Source organism: Eumetopias jubatus, unplaced genomic scaffold (assembly GCF_037043125.1).
Source record: "Eumetopias jubatus isolate StellerSeaLion01/CBP00866 unplaced genomic scaffold, mEumJub1_p1.0 scaffold_17, whole genome shotgun sequence".
Taxonomy (NCBI): Eukaryota; Metazoa; Chordata; class Mammalia; order Carnivora; family Otariidae; genus Eumetopias; species Eumetopias jubatus.
In genome coordinates, this window is record NW_028274823.1 from 34,991,682 (window position 1) to 35,010,081 (window position 18,400).

At 45.2% G+C, this 18,400-nt stretch overlaps 1 protein-coding gene across 2 annotated transcripts in view; it reads left to right on the forward strand.

Moving 5' to 3' along the window:
* The window catches only part of MYOF (myoferlin), a 150,466-nt gene extending 147,697 nt beyond the window's left edge, over positions 1 to 2,769 (forward strand). For both annotated transcript variants that reach the window (XM_028098591.2, XM_028098592.2), the window contains 3 exons: positions 12 to 121; positions 495 to 642; positions 2,005 to 2,769. In XM_028098591.2, coding sequence (XP_027954392.1) covers positions 12 to 121; positions 495 to 642; positions 2,005 to 2,043 — 297 coding nt within the window. In that variant the 3' untranslated portion in view covers positions 2,044 to 2,769. The remainder of the gene's footprint in view (positions 1 to 11; positions 122 to 494; positions 643 to 2,004) is intronic.
* Positions 2,770 to 18,400: the final 15,631 nt, after the last annotated feature.

The following is an 18,400-nucleotide window of genomic DNA, read 5'->3' on the forward strand; positions in this document are numbered from 1 at the left end:
CTTTACTGAAGGGGAAAGTGGAGATGACATTGGAAATCCTCAATGAGAACGAGGCGGACGAGAGGCCAGCCGGGAAGGGACGAGATGAACCCAACATGAACCCCAAGCTGGACCCACCGAAGTGAGAGGCCCTCTTTGTTCTCCACGATGTCTGATCCCCAAACACCTGCAGTCTGAAAGCCCCCCTTCCAATACGCTTAGTGGAATGGATTCAGTGTTGTCTTAATTTTGCACTTAATAGGGGTGGAGGATGGAGAGCTTGGTGATCCAGCTTCATTTTAACCTTTCTCCTTTCCCAAAGTCCAGAGTGTCCTCAGTACCTTAGGGGGCCATAAAATGTTAAAGACTCTTTCTCAGCCAACTAAGGGGAATAATATCTTTCCTTGACTTTAACAATGTTATTAACTGTACTTTAAACTGTATTAGGTTCTGAGGTGAAGTATGTGTCCTACCCAAGTTGGGTAGGTAAAACCATTTCTTTGCAATTTTTGCAGCCGGCCAGAAACCTCCTTCCTGTGGTTCAGCAACCCGTGTAAGACCATGAAGTTCATCGTGTGGCGCCGATTTAAGTGGGCCATCATCGGTCTGCTAATCCTGCTGGCCCTGCTGCTCTTCACGGCCGTGCTCCTGTACTCCTTGCCGGTATGAGTCCTTGGCCTCGTGTCTTGGCTTTTTGTGTGGGATTTATGGTCAGTCACCCAACTTGGTTCTTGCCTCGACCTATTTAGCAGTTGTGGTGTTGCAACCCTTCAGCCTGTGGGAAATTTAAAGTGATGTGTATTGTGATGAGAACGACATTCTTGGGGTGTCACAAATTACAGGCAGAACTTCCTGGTTTGAAAAAAATTGGGGTTTCAGGAATTCTGGGAGAAACCCCTCAGACCCTTAGCAATGTGGGTCAGGATAGGAGCCAGCGTATCTGACTGATCTTCCTACCTTCACACTTTCTTGTCCCAAACCATCCTGCAAGCTAACTCCTTATGCTAGCATCCACAGATCCCCAAATCTGGGCTCAGTATAGGTCCACATTAACCCTGAACTTCACCCAAACTAGCTAGTGCCCCCAGCTCCCCCGCAGGTATTGCCCTTACCTGCCAGGATGCCTTTGCCAATGCTTTTCCCTTGCCCATGTTGTGTCTATTAAAACTTTACTTGTTCTTTAAGGCCTGCATCACATAACCTCTCCCTTAAATTTTCCTCAGTCACCTTAGTCATAAATGGGAGTCCAGATGGGAGGTTGGCCTGTGTGCCTAGAAGTTGTACCTTCATTCTTTCATTCAAGGGATTTATTGAGCATCCTACTACAGGCTAGGAATTGGGACGTTGAGATGACCAAGGCTTGATTCCTTACCCAGGAACAGTTCATGGCCTGGGGACAAGCAGACATATGAATAAGTAAATTATTACAAAAGGCAAGCTTTTATAGAGATAGGAACAGATGAGCATAGGATCCTATGATCCTATGAGGATGGTTTCACCAAGGAGGTGAAGCCCATTTTGCCAAGTGGAGAAGGGACAGTCCAGGCATTTAAAGACTCTTCCTTTGACTCGTACTGGTAATACAGATGTTTTTGTGGAGGGTAACATAGTCAAAACCACAACAGCAGAGATGTAAGGTCTCTATTTGTCCCTAGTATCATACTTCGTTTGTTAATGCACACGCACACTGGTTTCTACTTGCCAGTGGTCCGATCTGTCTTGACCATTTAGAAAACAGTAATTTCTTCTTACTGATTTAGATTCTATTGATTTAAACCAGTGGTTCTCAACTGATGGCAGTTTTGCTCTCGGGAGGATGGTTGACAATGTCTGGAGACATTCTGGTTGGCACCCCTGGGGGCTGCCGCTGACATAGGGCAGGTAGAGGGCCAGGAAGGCTGCACACACCGCAGTGCATGGGCCAGTCCCTGATGTCAAAGCATCACGTGGTTCTAAATGGCAGTAGTGCCAAGGCTGAGAAACCCTAACATACTTACTTTTTTTAATATTCTGTTTTCTTTTTAGAATTATTTGTCAATGAAGATTGTGAGGCCAAATGCATAGTGAAAGCAAAAGCTTCTTTTCAAGTCATCCAGCAATGAGGGAATCCTGTCTCCGTTTATAGACCGAAATCAAGAGTGATTTTGTTTGCATCTGACACTGATCCAAGTGGCTTGTTCGGTTACTTCACCGAGGCCAGGAGCTCCCAGAGGTCTAGGTCCTGAAAAGTCAGGCCAACAAGCAACATTTTTATTTTGTTACTTTTTGAAGTATTAAGCTTTAACCATGTTTTCCAGGATATTTTTCAAGGTGGCTGGTTCCATTTAAAAAGCATCTTTTTTATGGGTCTTTAATTTTATAATTCAGTTTTTAGAAATTGCTGAAATCAAATTAGACAATTTCTGCATCTTAACTTCATATACTTATTTGTAATCAGAAAGGACTGTGCATTATAAAATAGAATAGTGAGAGTCATTCTTACTTATGCCTGCAACCATTTTTACGATATTTTATACGGATGAGTGTCATGAGACTCTATTCAATCTCTGTGATGAACCCAAATAAAAACATTTCACCTTTGACACATAGCTGTTCATTGTAGCTGTGCGCTGAGTTGGGAAGGAGGCAGTTCCTAGTCCTCTGGGTCTCCGTGGATGGAATGCCACAGCATTACCACTCAGCCATAAACCTTTCATACATGTGCTGCCAAATCTTAGCCAGTGGGCCCAACTGAGGCTAATATAATAAATAATAAAAGCTAATGCTTATTAAAAGTACTTATTCTTTGTACAGCATTGTTTCAAATGCTTTATGTGTATTAACTCATTTAATCCTCAAGATAATCCTATAAAGGTAGGGAACATCAACCCCATTTTACAGTTAAAGAAATGGAGGCACAAAGGTGAAGTAACTTGCAAAAGGCCACACAACGAATAAATGGTAGAGCTGGAATTTGAACCCAGGCAGTCTGGGTTCTTCCTTCTTAACTTCTCTTTACCACCGCACTATTCCACCAGTGGGAAGACTGTCATGAGGGGCATGGAGCTGATGGTCAAGTAGGGAATGACAGTAGCAACCAGTATGGCTCCAGGCCAACACCAAACAGCGTGCCTTCTAGAACATCGTCCTGATACTACATGAGACCATGGTGAGATCAACAAACAGTTCTATTCTAAACACAGAACCAGGGGGAGTAAGAAATGGTACAATAATGGTGATGCTTTGGGACATTTAGATAACATTATACCACAATGGTGACTGTCTTGGCATTATTGCTGAGTTGTTGCATATTTTGAACATTTTATGTTCTCCCCTGAATTTTAACATTCTAAGTGTGCTCGGTACATAAAATGGTGGGGAGCCACAGCACTAACTAAATCAGAATGCTCGCCATTTCCCCAGGCACCTTGTACTCTCCTCCCTGAGTCTGGGCATGTTATCACCCACCCGAAATGCCCCACCCACCTCCACTGGTAGCAGCTCTGCCCACCCTTGAAGTTCTGGTTCAGATGCCACTTTCTCCTGGCACCTCTTAGGCCCCAAAGTGATCCTTCAATATCAGATGCAAACATATTAATACAACCTTCCTGGAGAGATATGTTAAAAGCCCTAACAAATGTTTGTGCCCTTTGACCCAGTAATTTCACTCCTGAGTATTAACTCCAAGGAAATGATCAGAAAGGCAGCCCACGGTTCACGTACAAAAATGTACATGTACAATATGGTACATGTACATTTGTACAATAATGGTACAAATGTACAATAATGGTACAAATCAGAAACAGCTTAAATGCCCAAGCAGAGGGGAATGGTTGAATATATGGTAAAATCCCTATATTAGTGCAAAGGATGAAAATATATCAATTTAACATTTTGTTACTGACATCAGAAAATGCTAATATGTGAGACACAACCCCAAAAAATCATATACAAATCTATATAAAATAAGCCCCAAAATACATGGCTGTCCATAAAGAAATGCACCAAAATACTAGCAGTGTAAGGAACTTATGCAAGATTTGTATCTGTGCATATTGAAATAATTTATAAAAATAAATCAACATTGGAGGTTCATAACAATAAAACTAAGAGATCCAGTTTGAGAAATATTGCTATACTTTGTTTCACCTTGTAGCGATATAGGTGTGGCTTGTTTTCAGAACTGACTGTAAGCCCTTTTAGGACAGAGGTAACACCTGTGAGATCACCCCAGGCTGCCCCAGAGCAGCAGGCCTGGATTTGTACCCCTGGTCATGCCTCAGACTCGTCTGCATCCTGGGAACGATAATGCCTCCCTCACTGGATTAAGGTGAGGGCTGAATGGAATCATGTATGTAAAGCACCTTTACAATATCTGAGGCCTGGCCAGTATTCAACACATGGAAGTTTCCAGTATTACATCAGACTGGTACATCTGATGTTCTAATTCCAAAAGCAGATAAAAGCAGACTCTTTTCCTTCCAAGACTCACTAAATAGGAGAAAAACAAGCTAGAAGACCGCCTTCCACCTGCTCAAGACCGAGAAAGAAGAGAGTGGGGGGGGGGGTGTCTCGAAGTCAGGAGGAAGGAAAACAGGTCTGTTACCACCATGTCAGGCAGCAGTGTCAAAGCCGGTATGTGCAGCTGGTGGCAGGGGCACCTGCATTCTTTCAATGCTTTCAGACTGCTCCAGTGTGGCGACCCCTGGGCCCTCCCTGTTCTGGGGTTGACAGGTGTCACCATGGCGCTCAGCTATGGACAAGCTAGACTCCTAACCCTCTGAGTCACACTGGACCTACACCCAAACCGCATCACATCATCTTGCTTATAATTAATGGAAGGTTGACAGCTTTCAGCTAATTTAGGGGATAGTCTAATGATGTAAGGGAGACAATTTCACTTAAAACTAAATTATCTTGGAGGAAAAAAAAAAATAGGCTCCACAAAAAAACATTGCTCCAGGCAAGGCTGTTATTTTGAATATTTAACAATCAGTAGGGCCCTGACACCAGCCAATCAGAACACAGGCTTTACCCCATCACAGTGGAGAATGGCTATTATAAACCTAGAACTGCCACACCAGTACATGCAGGTTGAGTGTTAGCCTTCCTTCCAGGGAACCCACCAGTACACTCTCAAGGAATACAGGCATACCCCAGAGACACTGCGGGCTTGGTGAATACATACTCAAGGAATACAGGCATACCCCAGAGACACTGCGGGCTTGGTGAATACATACTTAGCATGATTCTTAAGAGCTCTAGGATTTTTGGTAGAATAAATGGGCATTGGCTTCAACTTCAAGTCACCAGCTGCATTAGCCCCTAACAAGAGAGTCAGCTTGTCTTTGGAAGCTTTGGAGCCAGGCATTGACTTTACTCTCGCTATGAAAGTCCTAGATGGCATCTTCTTCTGATATAAGACTGTTTTCTCTACATGGAAAAATCTGTTGTTGTGTGCGGCCACCTTCATTATCTTAGCAAGATCTTCTGGATAACTTGCTGCAGCTTCTACATTAACACTTGCTGCTTCACTGTTATGTTATGGAGATGGCTTCTTTCTTTGAACCTCACGACCCAACCTCTGCTAGCTTCAAACTCTGCAGCTTCTTCACCTTTCCTGGCCTTCACAGAATTAAAGAAAGTTAGGGCCTTGCTCCAGATCAGGCTTTAGCTTAAGGAAATGTTGTGGCTGGTTGGAGCTTCTATCTAGACCCCTCGAACTTTCTCCATATCAGCAATGAGGTTGTTCTACTTTCTTTATCATGTGTTCACTGGAGTAGCACTTTGAATTTCCTTCAAGAACTTTTCCTTTGCATTTACAACGTGGCTAACTGGCTCAAGAGGTCTAGCCTTCAGCCTCTTTCGGCTTTTGACATGTCTTCAGCACTATGCTTAATCATTTCTAGCTATTGATTTAAAATGAGAGATGTGCACTCGGCATCAGGGAAATCCAAATCAAAACTTCAATGAGATACCACCTCACACCCGTCAGCATGGCTAAAATTAACAAGTCAGGAAACGACAGATGTTGGCGGGGATGTGGAGAAAGGGGAACCCTCCTACACTGTTGGTGGGAAAGCTGGTGCAGCCACTCTGGAAAACAGTATGGAGGTTCCTCAAACAGTTGGAAGTAGAGCTACCATACGATCCAGCCATTGCACTACTGGGTATTTACCCCAAAGATACAAATGTAGGGATCCAAAGGGGCACCTGCACCCCAATGTTTATAGCAGCAATGTCCACACTAGCCAAACTGTGGAAAGAGCCCAGATGTCCATCAGCGGATGAATGGATAAAGAAGATGTGGTATATATATATATACAATGGAATATTGGGCAGCCAACAAAAAAATGAAATCTTGCCATTTGCAACAATGTGGATGGAACTAGAGGGTATTATGCTAAGTGAAATAAGTCAATCAGAGAAAGACAAGTATCATATGATCTCACTGATACAAGGAATTTGAGAAACAAGACAGAGGATCATAGGGGAAGGGAGAGAAAAATGAAACAAGACGAAACCAGGGAGACAAACCATAAAAGACTCTTAATCTTAGGAAACAAACTGAGGGTTGCTGGAGTGGAAGGGAGTGGGAAGGATGGGGTGGCTGGGTGATGGACGTTGGGGGGGGCAGGTACTATGGTGAGTGCTGCGAATTGTGTAAGACTGATGAATCACAGATCTGTACCCCTGAAATAAATAATACATTATATGTTAATTAAAAAATTTTTTTTAAATAAAATGAGAGAGGTGCAACTCTTCCTTCCACTTGGGGGCCACTATAGGGTTATTAACTGGCCTGATATCAATATTGTTGTGTCTCAGGGAATAGGGAGGCCTGAGGAGAGGGAGAGAGATGGGGTGGAGCAGTCAGAACACATGCATTTATTAAGTTTGCTGTCTTATATGGGCACAATTCATGGCACCCCAAAACAGTTATAATAGTAACATCAAAGAGCACTGATCACACATTACCATAAGAAATAGAATAATAAAAATGAAAAAGTTTTAAAATACCAAAATGTGATTACACAAAGTGAGCAAATGCAGTTGGAAAAATGGTGCCAATCGGCTTGCTCGACACGGGGTTGCCACAAACCTTCAATTTGTAAAAAACGCAATACCCATGAAGTTCAATAAAGCAGAGCGTGGTGAGCTGAGGCTTGCCTCTAGTTGCTGAGTAGATCAACAAACCGCTATAAGGAAAGTCCTTTCCTCCTTTGCCTTCAGCAGACCTGACTGGAATGCACAAGTGTGGTTCCTTTGAGTAAGTGGCTGTGGAGCTCTATTAGGAATGAAATAATTCCCAGAGACAGTATTAAGCTGGCTTTCTGCAAAGCACCCCTCCCCCTCCCTCCCATCCCCCCAGAAAAATGCTTCATCTTGTCAAAAGATAATGGTCCCTCATTTGAGGTTGTTAGCCGCCTGGTGACCTATAAATGATAGCTAAAAGCTGGAACTAATCACAGTCCAGTCAGATTGTCGCTTCGCTGTGAATTAAACACCACTTAGTCCTAACTGATTCTAGCAAGTGCCACCATTACCATTGGAGCCTTCATTAGGAAAATAAATCTCCATCAGTGTCCTGGGCATGACAGGGAACTGAAAATCCTGACAGGCTAACACTTGATTTTGTTTTGTTCTTCCTTTCTCATTTTAGGGCTAGAAAAATACATATATATATGTCACAATTAGACCTGCACATTGCTTTAAAGAGCTGTTTAAAAGGTGGGCCGAGTTCTGAAGCCCATTTTGGAAAGGGAGCGGAGGGGAGCTGAGCAGTCTGGTTTTCCAGCTGCTGGCCAAGTGGCAGCTCTTTGCTCCTCTGAGTTCACCCCGGCTCAGAGGATTGTTTGTCCAAAGACTGGAGCTGACTTGTTTCACCACTGTTGAGCAGATGTTATTATAAATACCAGGAGAAGGCAAGGGTGCTTTCCAGAAACTGCTGTTCAGTTCAGAGAAAGTACAACTTGACAGCCATGTGGGGAACCAACACTGACAATGATTTCAAAGTTTAAAAACCCTCTACAATTTAAGTATTTCATGCTAAATAGATTTCTTTGTGAGGCCAATACGTTCAGTACTCTGGACCATATGCACGTAGCCTCCCAAAGCAGATGGGAACTCCATTCCAAAGAATGCTTTTCAGAGTCCGCTTGATGTGGAATTAGTTCATAATGGAGTCGATGTTGTAAATAGATTAAGCACCCACCATCTTTGCAGCCGAGTTTTGTGTTTGTTCAGCATTGAATGGCAACTCCCTAATCTTTCTTAGGTTAAACATAATGGTGTCCCAAGGAAGATCAAAGGAAGGCTGCTTTTCCCTTGGATATACATCCCCGAAATGAAATGCCAGAGTTCATGAAGTTCAAGAAAAACACAAGAGAAACATGTAACATGGACTAACTGCAAGACCTAACGAGTAAGGGAATTTAATGAAAAACCCAGGCCCGCCATATGTATGGTCAAACTCATAACTTCAGGGGTGCAACTTCATGGGGGATACAGACTCCAGATTTTTACTATCTAAATAAACTTAACAGGAAAGACAAATTATAATTTTTTGAGCCACTCCACAGTCAACTGAATGCTTCTCAGGGCAACCTGATTTTGCCAAAAAGTTTATCTCAACTTCTTAAAAAGGCCCATTCAGCCCTTGACTAATATTAATGTGCTACTTCCATGTGTTTTCACAAAATCCTAGAGCCAAACCCATAATCCTCTCCCCCGTCATATTTCAGCTAAGTCCTGCCCCGGTAATTATTAGGAAGAGGACCAGGAATATCCAGCTGCATCCCGATGCGGCACGGCAGCCTCTCAGAAGGGGTTTCGCTTGGATCAACAGGATAAACAAAATGAATGAATGGAATCCTGTCTTTGAGGCAGTGAGAGTGTGGGGCCAAGGGGTTCCAGACATCTGGAAGCCTGTGAGCTCAGCCGGGTCGGTCACAGCATAACGCTGTGACTTTGGGTATCATGTCTTCAGCCTCTTTTCCCTCCTTTGTGACAGGGATGCTGAATTCAATGAACCTGTCTGTCCCAGCATTGTTTATGCTTCTCTGGGGCTTGGTTTCCTCACCTGTAAAACCAGGACTATAATCCTCGTGGAATGATTATGAACATAACATTATTTAAAATATGCAGAAGTGTGGAGAACAGTACTGGAGGCAAAGCAAGCACGCAATGTATTTGAGTCAGTATCTTAATCATCGTCCTCATTGCTACAGGACAAGAACAGCCAAACAGATATGGGCCCAACGGTTTCCTCCATGTTCTGCTTTTGAAAAAATGTAGTCGGAGAAAGGATTCGAAGCACTGCTATCCCAAATGATGCTGATTTCCCCCCAAGTTCTAAGTGCATGTTCTTAAGTAGAGAAAGCAGGCAAAAGTGCTAAGAGAATAAGCCAGCCCCCCCCCCACCACCCAAATTCAACAGAACTACCATATGATCCAGCAATTCCACTTCTGGGTAATATACCCCCAAAGAACTGAAAGCAGAGACTCAAACCTATTTGTACAGCGAAGCTTGTGGCGGCAGCATGCAAACAGCCGAAAGGTAAAAGCAGCCCAAGTGTCCATTGAAAGATGAGTGGATAAAGCAGATGGGTCATGGGGATACAATGAAATATTCTTCAGCCTTCAAAAGGGAAGAAATTGTGGCCCTTGCTGCAGCTTGGATGATGAACGCATAATGCTTGAGATGCATCAGGAGGGCACTGTGCCAGGTGAAAGAAGCCAGACAACAGATACTGCACGATCCCACCTAACACGGCATACCCAGAGTATCAAACTCCTAGAGACAGGAGGAGACTGGTGGTTGCCAGGGAGCTGAGGAGGGGGAATTGTGGGGGGTTCTTGTTTAATGCGGACAGTTTCAGCTTTACCAGATGAGAAGCTTCTATGAGAACTGTGATCGTGCCACAACAACGGGAACGCACCTGGTGCCACTGAACCGCACACCTAGGAAGCTAAGTTTATGTTATGTGTATTTTACCACCATAAAAAGAACAGGCAGAGAATGAAAGGTCTGTTCGGACAGACCCTTCCATGAACTCAGGGGACCTACTCTTCTCCTGCTCCCCGTGGATCCAAGAGGCCAGTAATACTCGCTGACTAACCACAGGGTGAATCCTGTCTCATAACCAAAGTGCAGGTCACACACGGGTCTTCGGATAGCAAATCCAGCGCTCACAGATCAGATTTGTTTGGCCCAAACTCCCTTTTTTGATTAGGTATCCATACTTAAAATATAAGAAAAATTTATATTAAAAAATAATGTTTTGAGCTTTTCTTAACAAATTATAAGATGTTAATATTTCAGTGAAAAAAAAAAAAAGAATCATCTGGGAAGCCTCCAGGCTGGGTAGCTCTCTGTCCCTGTCTCCCCCATCACAGCCATGCCCCTGCCCTGCTCCAGCACCTCCCTCGCTCCTGGACCCTTCTCACCCTCCCCACCTGCCCCAAGTCAGCCACAACCCCAGGTTCCAGGGAAGTACAATTAGCAGCTTTCAAACAGACTTCTGTCAGAAAAGGACATATGAACAGCCAATATGGAAAGAAGCTCACTCTGATTACTAAGGAGGAAAATACAAAGGTAAAGCCACAATGAGGTATCCTTTCCCACTCCTCAGATGGGCAGAAAATTTAAAAGTCTGACTTCAAAGACTCACGAGGGATTGAACAACGGATATTTTTTACACAGCTGGTGGGAGTATAAAGTGGGTGAAACCACTGTGGAAAACAATGTGGCACTGACCCAGCGACTCCACGCCTCAGCTTATACCCTGGAGAAGCACTGACACCCAGGCACCCGCAGACAGACACAAGGTCTGCAATAGCAGACCCTGGAGAGACCCCGTGTCCACTGACAGCAACCGCGTAACACGGGGCGGTGTCGTTCCACAACAACGTATTATAAAGCCCTGAGTGAACTGGGAGTGAATCACAGCCACACGGGACATGCTTAGTAAAAATGTCGGGTGGAAGAACAAGTCGGAGAAGAATCCCTACAACATTCTTTCTTTTATATACAATTAAAAAACATGGAACACCAAACATATTGTTTAGCGAGCAAAGACATGGTAAACCTACAAAGACAAGCAAAGGGTTGTCAGCCTCAGGAGATGGAGATCTTTGGGGAGGGGAGGAGATGGAACTAGGCAGGGAGGGAGATGGAACCAAGGAGGGGTTCCTTGACAGGTCCAGAGATAATGGTAAATGCTTCTTTTTACCGGGTGGTGGGTACAGGGATGCGCGTTCATGGAATCATTACTTATATTTCCTATGTCCTATAAAGATACTCTTTTGGAGCTAATATGTAATTTTTCAAAAAATTCAAAAGTTGCTTCTTCTCCCAAAATGATCAGGTCACTGTGCAGTCTGCTGAGGTTAAACATGACGACCAGCTTTTTGAGGCACTCAAACTCATGGCAAAGTTGAGCTGGGAACAAACACACAGTAAGTCTTGGAAAAGCTGTTTTTCACGGTCATTCAAAACCTCAGATAGAGAGAAGGTCAGAAGAGTGTCAGAGTCTGGGGCGCCTGGCTGGCTCAGGAGGTGGAGCGTGTGACTCTTGATCTCCGGGTTGTGGGTTCAAGCCCCACACTGGGTGTAGAGAGTACTTAAAAATTTTTTTTAAAATCTTAAAAATAAGGGGGGGGGGGGACGGAAATGTCAGAGTCTAGTCAGGAAACAGAGTCCACATCAGGGATGTCATTCAGTAGAGGGTCCTCCCCTAGGAAGAAGGGGACAGATGAGGTGGGGCACTGTCCTGGAGGAACAGGGACCTCAGGGGGGATGCAGGCACTACCAGCCACAGTGCCAAACGTAGAGAGAGAGAGAGAGAGAAAGAGAAAGTGCCCGGTCTCTTTATTCCTCCTGCCCTTCGTCCCCCAGAAAGGCCTCCCCCGGACCAGCCAGACCAGCTGTAACCTGAGAAACAAGAGTTTGCCTAGTCTGGCCCCGGCATAGAGAAGCTTAAGGGGCAAGGACGGGAGCAGAGAGCAGTGGAGCCTGGTGGGGACGGGGCAGACACACAGAGGCTGCAGCAGAGACTCCTGTACGAGCTCTTATTTAATCTTCGCCACGACTCGACTGGGGCGGCTCTAGGTTGCTCCTCTCCGTAAGAGTACAGTTCAGAGAGGTGAAGTGATGGGCTCAAGATCATCAGGCAATCTGGTGGTGGAGTCGGGATTGAGACCAGAGTCACTCCACCGGGGCATGCTACTTCTTCCTCCCCGCCTAAATGGCTACGGTCAGATGAAATAGTAACAAAATCAACCTGGGGGATCAAAACTTAAGGATTAAACTATTTAATGACTGTCTTTCTCTCCACAGGGCCACATTTGTACTGTAATTTTCATCCCAGGACACTTATCAATCCCATGGGGAAAGAGAGGAGGGCTTCCAGAGTAAAACCAGCTGGCCTTCCCAGTCACACCAATTCCACGTGTGCCTCGGTGAGCCTCTGCTCTGGCTCCCACTGGCTCACAGTAAGCATGGTGAAGACCTTGGACAGGAGCTCACATCGGCGCTACAGACAGGAAATCCGAGGGACGCTTCTCGCCTTATACCTACGGCCCAGAAGGTCCGAACCCACCCCCGAGGAATTTCCTCTTTTTTCTCATCATTGCCTTTAAGATTCTAAAATTAATTCATATTCATTATAGGAGCATTGGAAAATGCAAAAAAATATGAAAATGAGACTTTATCTATAGGTCATGATTATGAGAGAACTACTGTTAATATTTTGTAACACTTCCTTCTAGGCTTTTTTTTAAGATATAAATTAGGATCCCGCCCCCAGAACTTCCCTGCCCTTGCCTTCATACAAGTCTCTCATTTTACAGTTTGTTTTTCTTCCCCCTTTTAAAATTATATTTCTTAAACATTTTTCCACATCGTGGAAAAAAAACTAATTTATAACAGCCATTTAAAATTCCATCACACGCATCTACTAAATTGAACTAATCTCCTATCATTGGATGTGTGCTGTTCCCAATTCTTTGCTATTTTAAGTAATGCTGCTTTAAACATCCATGCACCAAGTTCTTTGCCTGCGTTCTGGGGCCTCTAGGTCTAGTAAGCTGTTAACATTATAAAGGCAAGATAGTGTTTGTCCTGTTCACCCAACTAGCACATGGCACAGAGCAGCTAGCTATCATTGAATGAATGAATGGATGGATGGATGGATGGATGAATGAGTTTCTCATTAGTTCTTTAAGTAAATCCTTAGAAGAAGATGAGGTTTCCATGAGGTTAAAACAAGGGTAAGAGAAGAAAGACAAATACATCAATTCTAAGAGGTGTAGTTGCTCTTATTTAGGTGTAAAAAGTGACTTGGAATGTCCAGGAAGCTAAGGTGAAGGGAAAAATATCATGTGGCTGTTTGTAGCTGGTTGGTAAAAATATACCAGATCCTCAGAAAAAGCAAAGTGATTTCTTAAACCAAAAAGTGATAAAAATGTCTCCGCAGGATCCTCACCCAGTTCCTCACATTTGCTAAGTCCACAATAAATGTTAGCTGGTGTGGCTGTTGTTAATTATGAAGTACAGAAATACCTTTTGTAACAGCTTTTAATAAAAGCCAGAGCATGATACGAAAGCACATTCCTTTGAAGGACTATGTTGTTACGGCCGTCACACGTAACTACTGAGAAAGGAGTATAGCTTTTAAATTCTTTCCCAAGTAATTTAACTACCCACTAGATGTCTGATCACCAGCTGGACGGCGATGCTCTCTGGGGAGGCCTGGCCTCTCAGACCGGAGACGCACCGTCCCTGTGAGCCCCACCTGCAGAAAGAGGCATCCAGGAGTCCCTTGCGCTAGTTGGAAGCCATGTCTTCTCAGCACAGGAGTGGGTCCAGGCCAATGCCATGGTCCTGTGCTGTCAGCGTCCCCGCCACCAGTCTTACCTGTTTCAAACATTCTCTCACTCAAGGATGCCGCCATCAGCGCCTACTTTATCACTCCAGACCTGGCTACATATCCAGCCCCTGCTGCCTGGGAAGGCTGGCACATTCAGAGCCCATGATGGCATAAAACTACTACTAATGGTGATAATACTTCCTTCCCAACAGTCCTGACCTCAGAACAAAGACACCAGTGCCGGGGATACAAGGAAGCTGGCAGGATAGCTTTGCAGTCCTTGTGGGAAGATGGCTGCCACCAGGCCTTTGAGAAGGGCCCCAAGAAGGCACTTGCTTGTTTAAGCTGAGTCCAAGCCCCTAGGACGGACATTTCAGGGGGTCCTCCAAGGTCTCTGGGGGCCATCTCCATCACCTTGTCTAGAGTCTCTCTCTTCTCTTTGCTCCTCTTCTCCCTTTCTAGTTCTTTCCTACCTTCTCCTTTCCTCTCTACCTCTCCTGTCTCTCCCTGTAGATCTTTAGCCCCTGCAGGTGTTACTTCACAGAGGCTGGTAGTTAGAGCTGAGAAATCTGCCAGCCAACAGGAACAGAGCCCCTGTCTTCCTATGTCTGTGTTCCCGAAGCACCCGGCCTTGAGCCTGGCCCATGATGAATGCTCCTTACTGAGTCCTTGAATAAAGTAGGAAGGACCCTGTGCTGAGCTCAGTCACCCCGTGTGACACTGCCTCTGGAGGAAGGAATGACGATACATGGGCACACGGTGAACTTTTATCCCAAGTACCTTAATACACAGGGAAATGGACTTAAAGCCTGGGGTTTACCTGCAAGTGTGAAGCTCTGTGAAAATCTTGCTTTAATTTACACCTTTATTCTAATTTGGGCATTCCATTTCAGTCTTTTTATTTTAATCAGATTTTGGTGCTTTGTCTAGTATAACACCAATGCAAACTGCCTATACATTTTCATCAAACATGGAGGACTTATTTGGGGTAGTCTAACTCAAAATATAGACTCTGTGGCATATGGGATACTCTCTGTGGGTCCCTTCCATCCCGGAGAACCTCAAAGAGAGAGGCTACCATTCTCCCCTCTCCAACCCCAGCTGCCAGTGAACTGCTTCTCACATGGGCTCTGCGTCAAGTGCTCCAGGGTAAGGAGCAAAGAAACATACGGATGGATGGATTTAATAATGATTATGGTTTACCTGAGCAGTGCTAGGGAGGCCAGTTCATATAAAAATAAAGTTGTAAATAGCTAGTTAAATTGCTAATCCACCCCCCAACACACACACACTCACCACCTCTGTCAATCTTTTTTACAAATTATACCCCAGGAACATTGTCCATGACTTTCCCGCGGCTTTGCAACCCTGTGGCACACACGCACGAGGAATGCTTTCCCCTAGTTGAAAGGATCTTTATTTTACATTCCTCGTCTAGCATAGTCCTGGTGCATAGTTGGTGCACAGAGATACATAAAATCCCCATACTCAATAGCTCTGACCAACTTTCCTGTCTTGTTGGGGAAGCAAACACATAAACGAACCACTAAAACATGGTATGACTGGGTGTCCAGAGCCAGATGGGCCGGGGTCAGGTCCTGGTTCCCCCGTCCCCCTTTCTAGCCAAGTACAAGTCGTGCAGCCACTCTGTGCCTCAATTTCCTTTCTTTGCCGTACAGACGGTAATAGCAGCGTATTATCAAAAAATTATTTTTTGATAATAAAGCACTTAGCACAGTGCCTAGAATTCAATAAATGTGAGTTATTATTATTATAATGATGATGATGATTTCAACAGAGGACTATAAATAGATTAAGCATGCATCTGGAATCAGCCAAGATTTCTTTGGGAGAAATGGAAGGGTGCAAAGGCCACTTGGGTCACTTCTGTATTTCAAATACTGTCCCCAAGATGGCAGCAGCGGCCTCACGTTCTCACTGGGCCCAAAGGCATTCCATTCAGACTGCATTCCACCGAACCCCGCCCCAGACAGGCATCTCTGGGACATATTTTAAGTGGAAGGTGACCAGCACCGCAGCTAAAGGATGCCCTTCCTTCTGGAATGCTATAGAAGTCTGGCTAGACAGACAGTGACGCTCTGGCCTTGGGAAAAACTGGAAACTACCCTTCCACTCATTTACCCGTCATTCCTTCAACAAGTATGTGGAGACCCTACAACATCCCAGGCATCGTGCAAAGGAATATAGCCGCGAAGGCTCCGCTCTCATGACCTCCTGGCCAGTCACACACAAATCAGACTGGGGCAGATCATAAGAAGATGTCTCCCATCAAACTGAAAACGACAAGCCGGTGGAGTGTGGTAACACACTGTTGGAGGTCAAGCAAAGAAAAACACACACATGCTAGGGAGTCCATATGGACTCTGCTTTGTATGCTGACAAGGGTGAGAAGGAATTCAAAGTTAACAGAAGTTGGTAGGATGAAATCATGACTGGGGGTTCTGCCCCCTGTAAAATTACTTATGTGCCCCCCCCCCCCACCTTTCAACTAGAAATCTGGGCCGGGCTAATGGAAGTTGTCACCTGGAATGTCTGGGGCAGTTGTACAAGGTTACATTCCAGGCTCCAGGCAAAAAAATGCCAGCAATTTGCCTTTTGTCAACTGCAAATTAAAGTAATTTCCATGCAGAGGGTTTCTCCTGCTGGCGGTGAGCACCCCAAAACACCAGGGCTGTCTGCAGCAGGCCTTTACCTGGCCGGCCCACCAGGGCAAACCCAACCTGAGGCTGAAGGAGCCTCCGGGGCATAATCAGGGGATGGTTTGCTTGGCTCTTTCACTATAGCGCCAAACCGAGTGGGCGTTAAGCGGGGCCTGGAGGTGGGAAGCAGGGACAGACGTGTCTTCAGTTCTTCATAATAGTTTCTAGAATGTGGGATCAGTGTGACTCTCAGTTTAAAAAAAAAAAAAAAATGAAGAAAAGGTAGATTTGTATGTGCTGCCATACCCGGTGCTGATGACAATAAAACACAGCCAACTTGATGGAGAATGCCATGCAGCCTTGATGTTAAGAACATTCCAGCCACACATCCCTGTATCGTCAGAGAAGGTGAAATAAATATTATCATCCTCACTTATAGATGAGGAATTTGAGGCTCTGAGAACTGAAGCAGTTTGAGAAAGTCACCAGTATTAAGTGATAAAGGTGGGATTTAAACCCTCTTTTGTCAAACTCCTGAACCTGGATACTTTGCCTGCGCAGAGCCAACCAAGTGTAGAGGTGAACAGAGAAATGTGTTGCCACCAAAAACAAAGAAGAAGTTATTCATTCATTGATTCAGTATTTACAGAGCACTCACTTGTATCAGATACCAGGCATACAAAAGTAAGCACTGTCAACTGCAAATTAAAGTTCTCTCCATGCAGAGAAAGCGCTACCACAGTGAGTACAAGGTTGGAGACCAGAGGCTAACAGACCGAAGGGGAGGCCAATACCTGGGGTTTAGACCAAGTGCAAACAGACAAAGCATCTTCAGTGGCTCCTAGAAGGCAAGCTTTATGTCCCTGGCAGCAGTCACCCTGGAAAGAGGTATGACCTGCCCCCAACCCCGTCTGTACCCAGAGTTAGCGCCCGTCTGGGGACCTTGAAGATTCCAGAATCTTTCCCATCCTGCACCCACTCCCTCATGAAGCTTTCACTAGAGTCCTGCACTGTGTGACCTCACGGGAACTCCATCATCTTCCCTAACTTTTCCGGGCCTCCTTTCCCTCATTTGTTGGACAGACAACCCGAGGTCTCTTCCAATTCAAACATTTCTGACGGCTGCCATTTACTGAGCACCATCTACGCCCCAAGTGCTGCTCCAGATACTTACAATCATTAACTTGTTTAATCCTCACACACACCCCATGGATGAGTGTGGCACCCCCATTTTGTAGATGAGTTTTAAAACTCAGAGATATAGCAGGTGACTTTTCCAAGGTCATACAACTAGTAAGTTGAGTACCAGGATTTAGAAGCCAGGTTGGCCCACTGCCAAAAGCCCTAATCTTTCTCACCGCCTCTAAAAAGAAGAGGTGAAGGTTTACTTTGTCCTCTGGGTTGTTAGGCTACCACCACTGCCCTGACATCTCCCTCACACAGCTCTCTCCTTGTCCTTGCCTTCATCCTCTTCAAGCCTCCTTGACCTTGTTTCTGGGAGACATCGGTAGCAGGCGATGTGCTCTTGCCCTGCCATCATTCATTCAGTACTCATGAAGAGGGCCCCTGACCTTTGGCTTTCTCAGATCCTGTGCCCCCACTCTAGGCGCCCCCAGCCCCAGCCCGGACGCCATGTATACCTGTGGAAATACTCTGCCTCCAGGATCTTGAGCTCCAAGCTCCTGTCTCCAGCCATACCCCACTGCCCCATCACCACCCTCACCCAGCCCCATGGGTTCCTGGCCTAACTTGATTCCTCCATAGACAGAACCCATGTCAGCCACTTCCCCTGCACCTGAGTCCTCTCAGCCCTACCTCCCACCAGCCCCCCAAAGCATCTCTGAATGAATTCCCTCCTAACTTCAAATACCACAACAGCTTAACACAGTCTCTCCTTCAGTTTCTCCTCCC